Source organism: Aotus nancymaae, unplaced genomic scaffold, assembly GCF_030222135.1.
Source record: "Aotus nancymaae isolate 86718 unplaced genomic scaffold, 86718_ANA_hifiasm-v0.15.2.pri h1tg000077l, whole genome shotgun sequence".
NCBI lineage: Eukaryota > Metazoa > Chordata > Mammalia > Primates > Aotidae > Aotus > Aotus nancymaae.
The window spans coordinates 19,139,556-19,154,701 of record NW_026988492.1 but is presented as its reverse complement, the minus strand read 5'-3'; the positions used below and the strand labels follow the sequence as shown (position 1 = coordinate 19,154,701).

Here is a 15,146-nt window from a genome sequence, read left to right as displayed (position 1 = left end):
TCTCAGAAAAGGGAAGGGATGCACTCTGTAGGGCTGCCAAATAGAAGGCCGGCAAAGTTCAGCCTCTCTTACTTGCTATTGCGTTCTGTACAGAGCAGCCCTGTCCTTTGCTTTGCTTTGCTAAGATGATATTGTTCAAAGGTCCTGCCAGGCCACCGGAAGTTTCTGCGGTGGTTTTGCAAACGTAGTCATCAGAACCCTCTGAGTGAGGAACATGAGACTTTAAAGACTCACCTGAATTTTTTGGGTGGGTCCTTTATTTGCAGAAGATACTAGGAGCATTCTGTGGCTTTTTTCCCCAAGGGAAACTATGTTTTTAAAACGCAATGAGCTAGAAGTATCAAAAGATGAAAACTGCAGAACGATTTCAAAGTCCATCAGCTGTTTGGCATTGAAACAACTAAAATTCTGTAAGAAGTGCAAATGGGGCCAAAACACAAAGGAAATACAATATTGTCCTTAACAATTGCAACTCTTTCTGAGGCAGAATGTCACATATCACCTCTGTGAAACTTTAGGATAAAAGCCAGTACAGATCAATGAGGTTCCTGCAGCTCACCTCTATGAACATGGGTTTTTGGAGAACCATAGCCAGCTTCGGTAACCAGCAGGAAACTGGCCAGGAGCAAGCCTATCAATCAGATCAGCAACTCTAACCTGTCAGAAGGTTTTCCAAAAGAGTTTTTTTAAACATAAGGTGGCTGCATGCGGTGGCTTATGCCAGTAATCCCAGCACTTTGGGAGGCCGAGGTGGGCAGATCACCTGAGGTCAGGAGTTCGAGACCAGCCTGACCAACACAGAGAAACCCCATCTCTACTAAAATACAAAATTAGCCAGGTGTGGTGGCTTATGCCTGTAATCCCAGCTACTTAGACTGCTGGGGCAAGAGAATCACTTGTACCCAGGAGTCAGAGGTAGTGATGAGCTGAGATCGCACCATTGCACTGCACCCTGGGCAAAGAGAGCAAAACTCTGTCTCAAAAAAAACCAACCAACCAAACAAACAAACAAAATAAGGCAAAGGAAACTCAGTATACATATATTAATTGAATTTTCATAAGTTTTTACCAAGAACTGCTCTAAGAAAGAATTAAAAAACAAATAATCCTGGAGAAATAAAATGAAGGTATCAAAAATCAGTGAAACACTAGAAAACAACGACTAACAGGGAACATCTGTTCCCCAGAATGGAAAGAAGTTGGTCTAGACGTCAGTACAGTACTAAAGTATTTCATAATACAAATGTTTTACAGCATTCATCTTTGGAAGGAAGGAAGAGTTTACAGATAAGCCTGGGACTTCCTAAATCCTACTGTCCTGTATGGAAACACTATGTTTTTAAACATTTTTACTTCTTTCCCTGGCTTAATTCCAAAGTTTGGAGAATTGGAACCAAGTGGCATCTTCTGCCATCTCAGATTTAAAGTTTATTTGGGCCAGGCACAGTGGTTCACGCCTGTAATCCCTTACTTTGGGAGGCCAAGGCAGGTGGATCATCTGAGGTTAGGAGTTCAAGACCAGCCTGGCCAACATGATGAAACCCTTTTCTACTAAAAATATAAAAAATTAGCTGGGCATGGTGGTACGTGCCTGTAACCCCAGCTACTCAGGAGGCTGAGGCAGGAGAATCACTTGAACCTGGGAGGCAGAGGTTGCAGTGAGCTGAGCACTCCAGCCTGGGCAGCAAGAGCAAAACTCCATCTCAAAAAAGAAAATAATTTATTTGGTGGATAGGAGCACTGTAGAGTGGTTGCCAGTGTATTTTTTTGCTTTTCAAGTTTCAGTTATTTATTAACCAGTGTAATCTCCAATAGATTACATCAGCATCATTTTATGCATTTAGAAGAGAACTATTTCCTGGTTACATAGAAAACTGTGTGGATGGCTTCTGGAAGACTTTCATTCTAAAGCAGCTTTATAGTGAAACATTTCATTCAGAAATCTGGAGCTTCTTTCTTGAGTTTGCTGCAATCCACATTGGCTGAGTAGAACCTGTATTGATCATCGGGACCCAGTTTGTTCCAGGGCACTGGGTTATTCTTTCTGTCCCAACTAACATCTGAATTGAACAATGTCAGACACAAGAGATACAGTGCTGCTCCAGTACCTCCGGCTCCAGTAAATACAAAGAGGGGCAGCAAGCTCGGATGCTTCTTGGCCTGACCGATGATCTGGCAGAGCACGTTTGTGGCAGAGGCATCCGACTGGAAAGGAGAGAGCCAGCCTAGCCACCAGACCCTGGGCTAAGTATTATCTCGCCAGTGTATTTTAAAGGGCCTTTGGGAATTTTCTATTCTGCCTGGCCCAGTCCTACTACAGATGTAAGACTATAGTTGTGTACTTGGTCTTGTTTTAACTTAAAACTTCTTTTTTAGTTTTGGTAAAATACATACAACATAAAATATACTATCCTAACCATGTTTCTTTCTTTTGAGAAGGAGTTTTGCTCTCATTGCCCACGCTAGAGTGCAATGGCACGATCTCAGCTCACTGCAACCTCTACCTCTCAGGTTCAAGCAATTCTTCTGCCTCAGCCTCCTGAGTAGCTGGGATTACAGGCACCCGCCACCACACTTGGCCAATTTTTGTAGTTTTAGTAAAGATGGGGTTTCACCATGTTGGCCAGGCTGGTCTCAAACTCCTGACCTCAGGTGATCCACCCACCTCAGCCTCCCAAAGTGCTGGGATTACAGGCATGAGCCACTGCATCTGCTTATCCTAACCATGTTTAAGTGTACAGTTTGATAGTGTTAAATATCCTCACATTGTGGTGCAACCAGTCTCCAAAACTTTTTCATTTTATAAAACTGAAACTCTACACCCATTAAACCACAATTCCCCTTCTCTCCTCAGGCGCCGGAACTCACCATTCTACTTTCTGTTTCTATGAGTCTCACTACCCTAGATACCTCATATAAAGAATCTGTCTTGTCCAGGAGCAGTGGCTCACACCTGTAATCCCAACACTTTGGGAGGCAGAGGCGGACAGATCATGAGGTCAGGAGATTGAGACCATCCTGGCCAACACGGTGAAACACAGTCTCTACTAAAAATGCAAAAGTAGCTGGGCGTGGCAGTGGACGCCTGTAATCCCAGCTACTCAGGAGGCTGAGGCAGGAGAATTGCTTGAACCCTGGGAGGTGGAGGCTGCAGTGAGCCGAGATGGTGCCACGGCACTCCAAACGGGTACTTTTGGAGTCAGAAGATGGCACTGAGATGGTGACACTGCACTCCAAACTGGCGACAGAGCGAGACTCTGTCTAAAAAAAAAAAGTATCTGTCTTTTGGTGACTGCTCTATTTCACTTAGCACAGTGTCTTCGAGGTTCAACCATCTTTAGCATGTGTCCGAATTTCATCACTTTTTAAGGCTAAATCATCTTCCATTGTATGTATTTACCATATTTTACTTATCCATTCATCCATTGATGGACATCAGGTTGTGTCCACCCTTTGTCTATTGTGAAGAATGCTGTTATAAACACACGGGTACAAATATCTCTTCAAGACTCTGCTTTCAATTCTTTTAAACATATCTCCCAGAAGAAGTGCTAAATGATATGGTCATTCTGAGAGTTTCTGAGGAACTGCTATACTGTTTTCCACAGTGGCTGTGCCATTTTACAATCGCACCAACAGTAGGCAAGAGTTCCAGTCTCTCCATTTCTTCTTCAACACTTATTATTTTCTGTTTTTCTAATAGCAGCAATTCTAATGGGTATGCAGTAATACAACTTCTTTATATAATCAGGCACTTATATGTAACCACTGTTTCTTCTTATGAAGTAAATTGTTTTAGACCAAAACAATAACAAACTTTTAAAAATAAAATATAATACAGGAATACATCGGGGATAGTTATATTATTTATAAGAGAAAATGCAATTACAATGACTATTATGCTTTTTTTTTTGAGATGGAGTTTCGCTCTTGTCACCCAGGCTGGAGTGCGATGGCACGATCTTGGCTCACTGCAACTTCCACCTCCCCAGTTCAAGCCATTCTCCTGCTTCAGCCTCCTATGTAGCTGGGATTACAGGCACACACCATGAAACCTGGCTAAAATTTTTTTGTATTTTTTGTAGAGACAGGGTTTCACCATGTTGGTCAGACTGGTCTCAAACCCCTAACCTCAAATGATCCCTCCACCTTGGCCTTCCAAAGTGCTGGGATTACAGGCATAAGCCACCAGGCATGACCTGCAATTACTTTTAATTGCAAAAGAATCTAAAAAAATAATAATTAACTAGAAGATAAAATCTGAGGAAATAGCCCAGAATGCAGTTTAGAGGAATGGAAAGACAAGCAATGGAAGGAGTAAGAGCCGTGGGTGACAGGGCGAGGCCTGGTGTGCTTCCTTCCTGCCCCTCAGAAAAACACCCCACTATGAACACAAGCTTGGGCTGGCTGGCTGCATGTGGGGCAGAACCGAGCTGAGCCAGCCTGGGCCATGGGGACTCTCCAGTACTCAGTCAATCCACCAGCTGACCACAGACACATCGGAGAGCCTACCCATGTGGTCAGCATAACTTCCTAGCTGGCCAGCAAACTTGAGAAATAATAAATGGTTGTTGTTGGGCTGGGCACAGTGGCTCACACCTGTAATCTCAGCTCTTTGAGAGGCCAAGGCAGGCAGATCATGAGGTCAGGAGTTTGAGACCAACCTGGCCAACACAGTGAAACCCCATCCCTACTAAATATACAAAAAATTAGCCAGGCATGGTGGTGTGCACCTGTAATCCTAGCTACTCAGGAGGCTGAGGCAGGAGAATTGCTTGAACCCAGGAGGCGGGGGTTGCAGTTAACTGAGATTGTGCCATTGCACTCCAGCCTGGGAGACAGGATGAGACTCTGTCTCAGAAAAAAAAACAAAAAACAAGTTGGTGGTTTTAAGCTATTAAATTTTGGAGTGTTTCTTATCATTTTTAAAAGTTAATTAATTTATTTTTTTGAGATGGAGTCTCACTCTGTTGTCTAGGCTGGAGTGCAGTGGTGCCATCTCTGCTCATTGCAACCCCCACCTCCTGGGCTCATGCAATTCTCCTGTCTCAGCCCCCGGAGTAGCCGGGATTAAAAGCACCCGCCACCACACCTCGCAAATTTTTATATTTTTAATAAAGACCGGTTTTAACCATGTTGGCAAGGCTGGTCTCGAACTCCTGATCCCAAGTGATCTGCCTGCCTTGGCCTCCCAAAGTGCTGGGATTACAGGCAGGAGCCACCTCGCCTGGCCTGGAGTGTTTTATTCTGCAGTAATAACTAACCAACCTGCAGAAGAACAAAGACCAAAAGAAATCCTTAAAGACACTCACTTTTTACTATCACAATTACTATCTGTATACCTGGGTATGTCCGAAAAAGATTCATGCCAAACCGTTAGTTTGCACTCTCCATTCTGGGCTCACCAAAGCAAAGCCCATTACTTTAGCAATATACTGGCTATTCCTCCTACCTGGTTTGCTTTAGAGGTGTGTTTGGCTGGGTTTTATTTTTTAAGTGACTGTTTCTTTCTAATTGTTGAGGAACCCTGTAACTACTCTGCACCTTTTGCAACTGTTCATTGGAGGAGCGTTTCTTGTGGTCACTGTGAGGGCAATTTTCACCCCCTGTTGCTTGGTATTCTGCAGAAGGTTTTCACACTTGTTCAAACCAGCAGGTTGGTGCCACAGCGAGTATTGCAGATCAGCTGCATTTCAGAACTTCACAAGGTGAGTCTGCATCTTGTCCCAGTAGGACAAGTTGAGGCTTGAGGGTGATGCCAAGGAAAATTCTAGAGGATACGGAATGACGCCACAGCAGACGGAGGTATGTGTTCATTTAGGAGCTGGAAGGTGCCTCCGTTGTATAAGTAAGGTCACCTTGAAACTACACTGCTCACCAAACTCCTTAAATGTGTTCAGACTTTCCCACGCGTGCATCACTGGAGAGGTGGATAGTTCATTGCCAGAGTCCATTAGTTCTTTTTTGATAACGATGATATATTCCGGAAGTACACTGCCTCATTGGACATTTTTACCCGAAGTAGGAATACTAGAGGAAGCAAAAGGATCTGTTCTAGCCTGTCCATGATTAGAGCTTCTGGCCCTTTCAGGAAGAAAGGATGGAAGAAAAAGTAACTGGTAAAGAAAGTGAGGGTAGTAGGTGAAGAAGAGGAAGGAGATAGAGGAAAACCAGGAGAGGGAGGAGGAAACAAAGGAGGGGCAGAGGTGAGCGCCAGCTGTATACACGACAAGGACTGCAGTAGCCTCCAGATGTCCGGTCTCCCTACATCCAGGCCTCGCTGCTCTTTTCAATAGTGCTGCTCGGAAAATTCTTCCATAGCAATCTGAGCATGCTCATCCTCCAACTTAGAAACTCTGTGGCGCCCAGTTTCCTTCTGCATCAAGTCAAATTCCCCTAGGTTGGCGTTCAAGGCCTTCCACACCCTGGCCTCACCAGACCTCTGGTCTTAGGTCTGACCTGAGCCTCTCCAGGTCCTCCATTTGCCCTGGGCCCGCTTCCTTATCTCTGGAGGCACCAGGCCCTTAAATGTCCTTTTCTTACTCCCAACATCACTAAGGACACAGCTTCTGTGTTGCCTCCCCTGCCGAGGGTTTACATGCTTGCTGTCATCCCAGCACTGGCCCAGCAGCTCCTGAAGAATCATACGTCATGTACTTCTCTCTGTATCTCCATCACCCAAACAGTGCCTGAAACCAAGAGGACCCTTCCTAAGAGCTATAGAATGAATCAGTGAATCCATGGCCCCTAATTTCCCTGTTTGCCAGCCCAATACCTTTTTAAAGGTGTTTTTAAATTTTATTTTATTTGTATTATTTTAGATGGGATCTCACTCTGTCACCCAGGCTGGAGTGCAGTGGTACAATCTTAGCTCACTGCAACCTCTGGCTCCCAGGTTCAAGCAATTCTCCCACCTTAACCTCCTGAGAATCTGGGACTGCAGGCATGTGCCATCATGCCGAGCTAATTTTTGTATTTTTGGGTAGAGATAGGGTTTTACCATGTTGGCAGGCTGGTCTCAAACTCCTGACCTCAAGTAATCTGCCAAAGTGATCTTCCAAAGTGCTGGGATTATAGGCATGAGCCACCGTGCCTGGCCTTAGCTGTTTTTTTAAATAAAAAAAAATTTTTTTTAAGATAGGGTCTTGCTCCGTTGGCCAGGCTGGAGTTTGGTGGCAAAATTACAGCTTACTGCAGCTTCTAACTCCTGGGTTCAAGAGATCCTTCCACCTCATCCTAAAGTTGTTTTAGGAGGGCAACTAATAATACAGCTCATAGAATTTGGGCTGTGGTGTGATAATTCAATACATACATATAATATATATTGATCAAATCAGAGTAATTAGCAAAAAACATCACCTCAAACATTTATCCTTTCTTTGCAAAGGAAACATTCAAAACCCTCTTTTCTAGTTATTTGAAAATATATGATAAATTGTTAACTATCATCCCCCTCTAATGCTATGAAACACTAGATTTATTCCCCCATCCAGCTATAGTTTATATCCATTAACCAACCGCTCTAGTCCCCTCCCCACTTCCCTTCCTAGCTGCTCTACTCTCAACCTTCATAAGATCCATTTTTTTTTAGTTTCCACATGAGTAAGAACATGAAGAATTTATCCTCCTGTGCCTGCTTTATTTCACTTAACATAATGTCCTCCGGGACTTTTTTTTTTTTTGAGACAGATTCTCGCTCTGTCACCCAGGCTGGAGTGCAGTGGCACGATCATGGCTCACTGCAGTCTCTACGTCCTGTGCTCGAGTGATCCTACTGCCGCAGCACCCAGAGCAGCTGGAACTACAGGTATCCACCGCCACATCCAGCTAAGTTTAAAAATTATTAATACTTTATAGAGATGGGGTCTCTCTGTGTTGCTCAGGCTTGTCTCAAACTCCTGGGTTCAAACAATCCTCCTGCCTTGGCCTCCCAAAGTGCTAGAATTATAGGTGTCAGCCCTCGCACCTGGCCCCGGATCTTTTAATAGTCTAGCTGAAGAAGTATTCAGACACAATTTCTCCTTACCATAGGTTTTCATAAAAACTCAGAGTGTAGTGAGATATAGCTTTACTTGTTTCTTCTAAAAACAGGGATTTCTTCCAGGAATTATATGTGAGCAAATGGTGTTCTCACTCCTTCAAAAGCAAAATATGTGACAGTTAAAGAGAGAAAAAAAACCTGACTAAAAAGCAAAAAAAAAGCCAGGTGCAGTGGCTCACGTTTGTCATCCCAGCACATTGGGAGGCTAAGGCAGGAGGATCGCTTGAGCCCAGGAGTTTGAGACCAGCCTAGGCAATATGGTGAGACCTTTTCTCTAGAAAAAATAGAAATAGAGCCAGGCACAGTGGCTCACACCTGTAATCCAGCACTTTGGGAGGCCAATGCAGGTGGATCACTAGGTCAGGAGTTCGAGACCAGCCTGGCCAACATGGTGGCCGTCTCTACTAAAAATACAAAAATTAGCCAGATGTGGTGGCGGGTGCCTGTAATCCCAGCTACTTGGGAGGCTGAGGCAGCAGAATTGCTTGAACCTGGGAGACGGAGGCTACAGTGAACTGAGATCGTGCCACTGAACTCCCGCCTGGGTGACAGAGCGAGACTCTGTCTCAAAATAAATAAATAAATAAATAAAAATAAAAAATTAACTAGGTGTAGTGGTGCATGCCTGTAGTCCCAACTTACTAGGGAGGTAGAGGCAGGAGGATCACTTGAGCCCAGGAGGATGAGGCTTCAGTGAGACACGATTGCACTACTGCACTCCAGCCTCGGTGACAGAGTGAGACCCTATCTCAAACAACAACGATACACTTACAGTGGTATGCTGGAGCCGGCTCTCACAAGCTGAGAGAACCAGCCATGTGCACCTCTTCCCAACTCTGAGTTCAGTGATGTCATCTTGATATGCTGATACTTGGCTGTAGTGGGAGTATTTACAGGACAGAAATCCACAAAGGCTACACATCAGAGCTTTCCTCCTCCACCCCCGGAGGGCCTGCTGTTATGCATTTAATAGCACACTACTGCAGCTGTATGTTTTAAATGTCCACTGATCATGAATATGTAGAGGTATGGATAGATGGGTGTATGTGTGATAAAGCAAACATGGGAAAATGTTACTTGCAGAATATTAGGCTGGGCGAGGTGGCTCACAACTGTAATCCCAGCACTTTGGGAGGCCAAGGCGTGAGGATCACCTGAGGTCGGCAGTTCGAGACTAGCCTGACCAACATGGAGAAACCCTGTATCTACTGAAAGTACAAAATAGCCGCACGTGGTGGTGCATGCCTGTAATCCCAGCCACTTGGGAGGCTGACGCAGGAAAACCACTTGAACCAGGGAGGCAGAGGTTGCGGTCAGCCGAGATCGCACCATTGCACTCCAGCCTGGGAAGCAAGAGCAAAACTCTGTCTTTAAAGAAAAAAAAAAAAAAAAAAGGAAAGAAAAAGAACTGTAGAATATTAATTAGTGGATCTATAGAGGTTCACTCTGCAATTAGTTTAATTTTTCTCTATTTGAAAATTTTCCTATGAGATATCATCACACTCCAGTTAAATTGCTTTTATCCAAAAGTCAGGTAATAACAAACGCTGGTGAGGATGTGGAGCAGAGGAAACCCTTGCACACTGTTGGCGGAAATGTAAATTAGCATAGCCACTATGGAGAAAAGGTTAGAGGTTCCTCAAAAAACTAAAAATAGAGCCACCGTACGATCCAGCAATCCCACTGTTGGGTATATTCCCAAAAGAAAGGAAATCAGTGTATCAAAGAGATAACTACACTCCCATGTTTATTGCAACACTGTTCACAATAGCCAAGATTTCAAAGCAACCTAAGTGCCCGTCAACTGATGAGTGGATAAAGAAAATGTGGTGCATAGACACAATGGAGCACTATTCAGCCGTAAAAAAGAATGAGATTCAGTCATTTGCAACAACACGGATGGAACTGGAGATCATTACGCTAAGTGAAATATGCCAGACACAGAAAGACAAACTTCACATGTTTTCACCTATTTGTGGGATCTAAAAATCAAAACATGGAGATAGAGAGTAGAAGGATGGTTACCAGAGACTGGGAAGGGGGAGGAGAGTCGGGGGAAGGAGGGGATGGTTGATGAATACAAAATGCAGTTAGAAAGAATAATAAAACCTAGCATTTACTAGCACAACAGGGTGACTCTAGCCAATAATAATTTAAACCTACATTTAAAAATACCTAAAAGAGCATAATTTGATTGTTCATAGCGCAAAGGATAAATGCTTGAGGGGATGGATGCCCCTTTTATGCTGATGTGATTATTACACATTGCATGTCTATATCAATATATCTCATGTTGGACCAGGCGTGGTGGCTCATGCCTATTATAATCCCAGCACTTTGGGAGGCCAAGGCAGGTAGATCACAAGGTCAGAAGTTCGAGACCAGTCTGGCCAACATTGTGAAACCCCATCTCTACTAAAAAGACAAAAAATTATCCAGGTGTGGGGGTGTGCACCTGTAATCCCAGCTACTCAAGAAGCTAAGGCAGGAGAATTGCATGAACCCGGAAGGCAGAGGTTGCAGTGAGCCAAGATCGTGCCATTAGATTCCAGCCCTGGCCACAGTGTAAGACTCCGTCTCAAAAAACAAAACAAAACAAAAAAAACTCATGTAACCCATAGATATATGTACCTACTATGTGCCCATAGAAATTAAAAATTAAAGGAAAGAAAGAAAATTTTTCTCATGAAGTATCAGGGGAAAAATTTTTAAAAATGTAAAAACATCAACCACGCAAACCCTAAACTCACAAAGGAAAAAATAAACCACTTCTTTGTCTGAACTTGAGCAATTCAGTTTAACAAATGCTCAGGAGTGCTGAGCTACAAATCCATACTTTACTGGGTCCAGCTTCCTAAAGGGCAAAGTTCCAGGAGGAAGCGCTCCCCAGAAGCTGAGCTTCAGGAATAAACAGCCAGGAGAAGGAAACTGTAATTTGAGAAGCATAGTTCCATCTGATCTACAGCCAAACCAGCCACTTGCAAGATCTGGAACAGTTCTCTGATCTCAGGTCACAACAAAAAAATCCTTGCAAAATCAGAATTATTTGCTAAACTTGGCATTGCTCTCATTGAAAGGTAAGTGAAACCAAAAAAAAAAAAAAAAAAGGTGATTTTTATATCCAGTTTTTCCACTTTTAACAATAATAACTACTGTTTAACAAAGTCCTCTGGTGTGTCAGACATCTGTTTTACACATATTATTTAAAAAATCTTTTTTGCATAAGAACTCTTAACGTGAGATTTACCCTCTTAATATATACATTTATTTATTTATTATTATTTGAGACAGAGTCTCACTCTGTTGCCAGGCTGGAGTGCAGTGGCGTGGTCTTGGTTCACTGCAACCTCCGTCTCCCAGCTTCAAGCAATTCTCCTGCCTCAGCCTCCCAGGTAGCTGAATCACAGGCACACACCACCACACCCAGCTAATTTTTATATTTTTAGTGGAGATAGGGTTTCGCTATGTTGGCCAGGTTGGTCTCAAACTCCTGACCTCAAATGATCTGCTCACCTCAGCCTCCCAAAGTACTGGGATTCCAGGTGTAAGCCACTGTGCCTGGCCTTAGTTATTTATTTTAATTCATTATTTTTCGAGAGAGTGTCTAACTTGCTGTCATGTCTGGAGCATAGTGGTGTGATCACAGTTCACCGCAGCCTTGACCTCCCAGGCCCAAGTGATCCTCCCACCTCAACCTCCCCAGTAGCCGGGACTACGGATACACACCACCATGCCTGGCTAATTTTTTAATTTTTAATTTTAATTTTTTTGTAGATGGGGTCTCACTATATTGCCCAGGCTGGTCTCCAACTCCTGGGCTCAAGCAGTCCTCCCACCTTGGTCTCCCAAAGTATTGGGATTACAGGCATGAGGCACCACACCTGACTCCCCCCTTTTCCCCCAGACTCAGAGCCTCGCTCTGTCACCCAGTGCAATGGCACAGTCTTGGCTCACTGCAACCTCCACCTCCCGGTGGAATCAAGCGATACTTGTGCCTCAGCCTCCCGAGTAGCTAGGATTACAGGCAGATGCCACCATGCCCAGCTAATTTTTGTACTTTTAGCAGAGATGGGGTTTCGACATGTTGTGTCTCCACCTGGCCTCTTAATAGATTTTAAAGTGCTTACACATGACAGTACTATGAACTACAAGCACAGTCTTGTACAGCAGATCTTTAGCACTTACTCATCTTGCATAACAGAAACCTTAAACCTGTTGATTTTTAATCCCTACAATGGTCTGCAAAGTTTACCTTACTCTTCCCATTTTTCAAAGAGAAAACAGTGCGAGAGAAGTTAAATAATTTATCCAAACTCACTAAACAGATGCCTGAAACAAAATACAAACCCAGGTCTGTGTATCCCTAAAGCCTACAGGCTTCTCTTACTTTGCTCAGTACTTTTTTTGTTTGAGATAGATTCTTGCTCTGTTGCCCAGGCTGGAGTGCAGTGGTGTAATAATAGCTCACTGTAACCTTGAACTCCTGGGCTTAAGCCATCCTCCCATCTCAGCCTCCCAGTAGCTAGCATTACAGGTAAGCAGCTTATTAGACAAAAAATTTTCTTTGTAGACATGGGGTCTCACCACGTTGCCCAGGGTGGTCACAGACTCCTGGCCTCAAGTAGTCCTCTAGCCTTGACCTCTCAAAGTGCTGGGGTTATAGGCATGAGCCACTGCATTCGACCTTGCCCAGTACCGTCTAAAGTGTCCTGAGAGAATGTTCTTTTTGATGTTAGTAAAAACTCCTTGCTAATAAGATTATATTGTACAGTACACATAGTTATTATATTATGACTGGGTGCAGTGGCTCACAGCTGTAACCCAGCACTTTGGGAGGCCGAGGCAGGTGGATCACCTGAGGTCAGGAGTTTGAGACCAGCCTGGTCAACATGGTGAAACCCTGTCCATACTAGAAATTCAAAAATTAGCCAGGGATGGTGGTACACACCTGTAATCTCAGCTACTCAGGAGGCTGGGGCAGGAGAATTGCTTGAACCTGGGAGACGGAGGTTGCAGTGAGCCAAGATTGTGTCATTGCACTCCGGCCTGGGTGACAAGAGCGAAATTTCACCTCCAAAAAAAATATATAAATTATATATTACATTATTGTATATTATATATATTCTGTAACACTATAATAAATAATTTCATATAATTATTACTTTAATAATTAAATTGTATATAATTATGCTGTTAAGCTTGAGGGAACTTATGTCTCTTTCCTAAGATAAAAACAGACACATCTTTGGGGAGTCAGATCCAGACCCTGCGATCCTGACTGCCAGCACCTCTCTGTCTCCATCAGCCCTACGTCCTATCTGCAGCCCCCACGTCCTATCTGCAGCCCCACGTCCTATCTGCAGCCCCACGTCCTATCTGCAGCCCCACGTCCTATCTGCAGCCCCCACGTCCTATCTGCAGCCCCCACGTTTATTATCAGGGGCTGCAGCGCTATGGGAGTGGCATTCTCTGACCTTGTCAACTCTCGTTTCAGCATTTGCTAACAAAGGCAGTGACAGAAAAAGTGTCCTCCAAGTCCGATGGCTCTTAATCTTGAATACACAGTGAATTTCATAGTGTTTAGTCGGACTATCTAGAGCAGTTCAAATACATTGAGTTCTCACAGTCCTTTTGAGGGACTTGAGTTTTAAAAGGGGAAAAAAACAGAGAAAAAAAAATAAAAGGATTTGGAATAGAGAGACACAACTTTCCTTCGAAGATATGCTGCTGCTGGCTTGGAGAGGAAGGGCTTCTGGGGAGTCAGCAGATGAGGACACATGACATTGTGAATGAGCAGTTATAGGGTCAGGGTGGTGGCCCGGGTGCCTGGAGGATGTCAGAGATCCCATGTTAACTAATTCTGGACACATATTCTGTTCAAAGAGGGTCTTTCAGCGGGGCGCTATGGTTCACACCTGTAATCCCAACACTTTGGGAGTCTGAGGCGGGCGAATCACCTGAGGTCAGGAGTTCAAGACTGGCCTGCCAACATGGTAAATCCCCGTCTTTACTAAAAATACAAAATTAGCCGGGCTTAGTGGCAGGCACCTGTAATCCCAGCTATTCGGGAGGCTGAGGCAGAAGGATTGCTTGAACCCAGGAGACGGAGGCTGCAGTGAGCCAAGATCGTGCCACTGCACTCCAGCCTGAGTGACAGAGACCCTGTCTCAAAAACAAAAAAAAAGAGAGAGGGCCTTTCTCTGGTGGACGAGAGTGTTGTGTAGAGACAACGTTCTGCTGCTTGCTGGGGTGTCAGCAGCACCTCTGCGGTTAAGCAGCATCACTGGAGGTAAGATTAGGAGGCTCAGTTTCACCATAGCAGCACAGCACGAGCTCACTTCTAGGAGCCCAGTTTCACAAACTCTCACCCTCTGCCCCAGTCTCATTCTGGCCATGAGGCAATTTGAAGCATTATTTTCTTTTTCTTTTTCTTTTTTTCTTTTTTTTTTGAGATGGAGTCTCGCTTTGTTCCCCAGGCTGGAGTGTAGTGCTGCGATCTTGGCTCACTACAGCCTCTCCCTCTCGGGTTCAAGCAATTCTTCTGCCTCAGCCTCCCCAGCAACTGGTATTACAGGTGCCTGCCACCACGCCCAGCTAACTTTTGTATTTTTGACAGGGTTTGGGAAATGGATGCGCTCTTGCAGTGTTTTGGGAGTGCAAACTGCTGCAACCCCTCTGGAAAACAATTTAGCAACGTCTATGAGTAATTCACCCTTTGGCCATACTCTCAAATATAGACGTACAAGGACACGCATTACAACATTGTTTAACAGGATGCCAATGGGACATGTCATGTTGTTCCAAAATAAGACTACAGCCCTAAAGCTGAGAATAAGAGGTGCTAAACCCCATATTTGAAGGACACCTACCAGCTGGCAGGACCAGTCCTTTGACCAATAATCCCCTCTCCTCCCTATCTTTTAATAACTGAAGTCCAGGCATGAGAAAGTCACTCAAGTTCGAGGTGAGAGCTCCTCTTTTGCTCCCCCGTGAAGCCACATGAGTGGAGCTTCAGGACAAACTTAGCGACTGAAGATGCTTGCAAGAAGGGAGGACTGACATCTCAGTCCTGATCTAGAAACCTGCTAAGAAGCAGAAACTCATG

General features: G+C 44.3%; 1 protein-coding gene across 1 annotated transcript; it reads right to left on the bottom strand.

Annotated features, from left to right (window-relative positions):
• Positions 1–1,935: 1,935 nt before the first annotated feature.
• Positions 1,936–5,420, bottom strand: LOC110569291 (cytochrome c oxidase subunit NDUFA4-like). Its single transcript, XM_064368443.1, has 2 exons — positions 5,406–5,420; positions 1,936–2,205 (listed from the first exon to the last, which is right to left on the bottom strand). Exons 1-2 carry the CDS (start codon positions 5,418–5,420, stop codon positions 1,936–1,938), a joined length of 285 nt encoding a protein of 94 aa, XP_064224513.1.
• Positions 5,421–15,146: the final 9,726 nt, after the last annotated feature.